The following is a 4,343-nucleotide window of genomic DNA, read 5'->3' as shown; positions in this document are numbered from 1 at the left end:
CATCACCATGGTATATGAGCATTTCACTCTGTACTAATTTCTTTACTGTACCCAACCCAATGTATGTCTTTGCTGTACACAAATGCCCTGATGTAGGTATCTCCATTAATGCAGGAGACCTTTACTTTTTGCCATTAGTATTGAAGATGATGGATGTAAGCCAAGGAAAAGCTCACGGGAGAGGGGTGGAAGGCGAGAGACCAAAGTCCTCTATCCATAGAATGGGTAATGCCACCCAGGAAGCAGCAAAGTGAGTTTCTCATAAGTCAATGCATCATCCCTGCCCTGGAGAGAGCAGCTGGAAAGGCAAGGTCCATGGTCCATTATTGCTTCTGTGACCTGTCTGCGGGGAATGTCACCCAGGAGGACAGTTAGTGCCAGTGATGCTAGTTGTTTTTTGGGATGGGAAGAACTGGACTGAAACCCTCCAAACCAAAACCATGTAGCCATTCGGCAGACGGTAGCAACGCTCAGTCACAGACAACCAGGGGTGCAGATCAGAGCCGGCGAGGGACCGTCCAACCCCACTGCACTGAAAATGGCTGTTCCTAAACCATAAAGGCCAAGACTGAGTCTCAGTGACCCTGACCCTGAACTTGGGGCAGGTCTAGAGTAGCAAGCTACCACCTTTGCACTCCCTGTATTCTGAGCTGATGAGGGCCCCTTGTAAATTATAGCAGCCTCAAGGCTGCTCAGAATTTCACTCTCCTTCCCTTAGCTCATGATGACGCCAGGAAGCAGAGAATAGCTATGAGCAGTGCACTCCAGCCATTCCCTGGACTCGCCAGGCAGTTGGGAGCAGTCCTTATGCCCCGCTTGCAGTCCTTCTGCACAGGGGAATTCATAAGGTGCCATTCCTGACCCCTTTTGTTTTTCCAGATCAGTGCACTAGGACCTTCACTCTCTGCCATGCGCGGGGAGGACTCATATCCTTACATCGGGATATGCCAGGGTCCCCATATTTGGTCAATGATACAGCACCTCAGCTGCCTTAATTGGCTCAGAAGAGGAATGAGTTTGCCATCTGCTGACTCCCCACAGCCAGCCCAGGCAGCAGCTGCAGCAGACTGTGTAACATGCACAGTCCCCCTTCTGACATCCTCAGAGTAAGGAGGCTTTCCCCTGGTGCCCTGTAACATCAGGTTGAGCAAACACTTGGCTATGGAAGGGAGACCTAAGGCCAGATTCATCCCTGATGTAATTCCACTGAAGCCAGTTGAACAGAGCTCTGTGTTTTACAGGACCTTGAAACATTCAGGGCTCACTTGCCCCAAAGGATGTAGGATGGGTCTGTACCTGGATGGGCACAACTTCGCATGGACTGAAGCAAGTAAGGCAGATGCGTGCATTGGCCATGTGGCCTAGGTCAGCAGAACCCTTAAAACCAGCTCTGGAGATGAGTGTGTATTTTTGACAATGATCCCCTGGCATCTTTCATTCTTACCAGAAGCCTTTGCATCCCTGAAACTTCCTGCAAGGGTTATTGCATCAGAGCTATTCTGGGAATCCGAGGGGCCAAGTGCACCCATCTGCCGTAGGCGTGACCCTTTGTGGTTAGTCTCTCTCAGGGTTGGCACTGATGTTGGTTTCACAGATTAACTCAGAATGAACTCTAAATAATCTGGTGCCATTAAATATGCTGCCCAGAACAATTTCCTGGTTCATTGCATCAGAAGAAGCTAAGGCGTTGCCCAGATTTTTCACTGCAGAATAACTATGATGTGAGCGATTGAAATTAAAAGCAAATGAGAGGAGACTGGAGCCAGATTTATTCCTCTTTCCTCACAAGAACTGTTGTTGTTTTTACATACTTACAGTCCCTTCCACCCTCAAAGCACTCCCCAAATGTTAGTGACAAGTTTTAAAATGATGCACTGGATTACTCCACCCACCACTGAAAAGCGGCCCCATCTGGGGTGGAACACAGCAGTGGGGTAACAGCCCACAGCAACACAGCACAGCAGTTTATGGCAGGAGTTGACCCCTGTTATTTCTGCATAACAGAGTAGCGAGGGCAGCATGTACTACCTTCCTCTGGGCAGAGCTTGAATTGGGAAAAGACTTCAGTTATGGTCCCAGCACACTCTCCCTTTCCTCAACTTCACCACCTCTTTTCCAGCCAGCGGTCTTGTGAAGTGGAGGCCTGGCACAGCCATCTGTACCCCCAAAGCCAAGCACTGGTGGTGAGAAATGGGGCTCTGGCACAATCACATATCCCCCCCAATTCAAGCACAGCCCCCGGGTACTTTAGGACTCAACCTGTCCCTTCCCCTCATCCAGGTTTTCTCCCTTCCCCTCTGGCTGTTCCTGGTGAGTTATCTTCACATCCTTGATTCTGGCCTTCAATCCCGCCCCAGTTCGGGGAGCCTCTACACTCAAGATGCCATCATGGGACAGCGTGGCTTTCACTAGCAGGGGATCAACATCTAGTGGGAGGATGTACGTCCTGGTGAATTCCCGGGAGATGAAGCCATGGCGGTCAGCTTTCTGGGAGTGCTGAGCTGTCACCTCCAGCAGGTTGTCCACGGTGCGGACGGCGATCTCATCAGGCATGAAGTGGCAGACATCCAGAAACACTTGGAATTTGTGCTCGTTGAGGTTGATCTCCGAGATCCCTCGGTCCAGCTGCTTGTTGATCCGGGGCCTGATGTAGTACCCATGATACAAGGTGGGGGCTAAAATATCTGCAGGGGACACACCTGAAAGAGACAGAATGAGGAGGGCAGGGTTGCTTAGCATCCTGGGATGGAGGAGAGCAACAAAGAGACCATGAGAGGCAAAGGGGAATATTAGCATGACTGGCAGAGTCTGGGACTTGGCAGGCAGATGTGTGGGCTCTGTGCAAACCCACAACTTCCAGTTGTACAATGGGAACTGAGTCACCAGCTTTGCCCACCCATATATCACGGAAATGTTGCATGCAGCCCGCTGAGTGCATCCCCATGCCACAAACCAGCTGCAGCCATCAGCTCTCTGTCAGGAGCTGACATTCGTCTTGGGGGTCTCAGATAGGAGACAGAGAGAGAGTAAGTGATGGGTGGGGCAGGTACTCTGAGGAGAGAAGTTCACAGCCAAAGCTGGCTGTGGAAAATGCTGACTGTGGAGAAACTAGCATGAAGGGCTAAAGCCCATTGTGTGACACTGACATCGGGCTTTTCTTGGGGCTTTTGCCTTTTCACACGGTTAATGGTTCTGCTGCCTCCTGCATTCTTTCCTTTCTGGCTGCTGCTGCTCTGGCTTTGTCCAGAACCCACCAGCTCAGCTTTTCACCACGCTGACTGGGGCTGCAAAATCTCCCCCACCAGCAGCTCTTTTCAAAAGCTCCTTAATCCAGTTCCTGCCAGTCAGATTCCAGCACGGCCTGTCCCAGGCAGTGGGGTAGGAGAGCTTCCCCTGCTGCTAAGGTCTGCAGCAGCTGCTGCACCAGGCAAGGGGCAGAGGGCTGGCTGGCTAAAGAGTCTTTCAGCTAATTAAGGAGAGAGGCCAAACCAGTTTTCCCTAAACATTTGCAGATAACACTTTGCAATAAAAGAGCAAGACCCTTCTCTGGCATCCCCGCAGTGTCTTAATGGCCACTTTGGAGTGGACTGTGCCACATGCACCAGCTGTTGATGGCAGCAGGGCCCCACCCGCAGAGCACGAAAAGGTGCAGAGGGAGGGAGGGAGGGAGGGGCAAGGAAAGTGGGAATGAAGCATGCAGCGATGGAGGAAAGGAACTAGAAGGAGAAAAATCAAGAGCATGATGGTTCCTCTCTCTTCTGCAGCTGCTAGTGGGTCCATGGGAGGTGAATGTCCCAAGGGATGCACTCCAGACAGTCTCTGGCACTAGGAGAGAGCAGTAGGGATGCTGAAGCCAGACGGGAGCTCAGTCGCTTTCTTACCTTCCCCAAAGTTCTGGTCGTAGATCTTGCTGGGGTTGGCGAACTCATACTCCGTGCTCATGGGGTAGGCGTGGGGGAGCGTCCGCTCAGCCATCATCTGTCGGGCAAGGGACCTTCAGCGTGCTCGCTGTCTCTGAGAGTGAAGGCTGCAGATTGTAAAGTTTTAATCGGGTGAATTCCATAGGGAGGCGTGTGTGATGAAGATATGGACCAAAATAGACACGCAGGCCTAGGGACGCTTAGCCAGGATGATGAGGGGAAGCGTCTCATGGCATTCCTGCTGGGAATCTAGCCACTGTTTGCAGGCGGGGGGTGGGGAGCTGCAGCTATTGAATGGCTGAGTTTAAGGCTCCAGAAAACGAAATGTGCAGCCATGATGGACGGAAGCCAGAGGGCTAGGATTCCCTGCTCCAGGGTAGTGGGTGTGCTGGGGCAACTGGGCAGTGAAGTGGAATGGGGAAG

General features: G+C 51.9%; 1 protein-coding gene across 1 annotated transcript; it reads right to left on the bottom strand.

Moving 5' to 3' along the window:
* Nucleotides 1–1,746: 1,746 nt before the first annotated feature.
* Nucleotides 1,747–4,011, bottom strand: HSPB2 (heat shock protein family B (small) member 2). The gene is made up of 2 exons (XM_067565392.1): nucleotides 3,882–4,011; nucleotides 1,747–2,699 (listed from the first exon to the last, which is right to left on the bottom strand). Exons 1-2 carry the CDS (start codon nucleotides 3,976–3,978, stop codon nucleotides 2,248–2,250), a joined length of 549 nt encoding a protein of 182 aa, XP_067421493.1. The 5' UTR covers nucleotides 3,979–4,011; the 3' UTR covers nucleotides 1,747–2,247.
* Nucleotides 4,012–4,343: the final 332 nt, after the last annotated feature.

Source organism: Emydura macquarii, unplaced genomic scaffold (assembly GCF_026122565.2).
Source record: "Emydura macquarii macquarii isolate MOO-44397 ecotype Brisbane River unplaced genomic scaffold, CSIRO-AGI_Emac_v2 contig_312, whole genome shotgun sequence".
Taxonomy (NCBI): Eukaryota; Metazoa; Chordata; order Testudines; family Chelidae; genus Emydura; species Emydura macquarii.
This window is presented reverse-complemented; position numbering and strand designations above follow the sequence as displayed.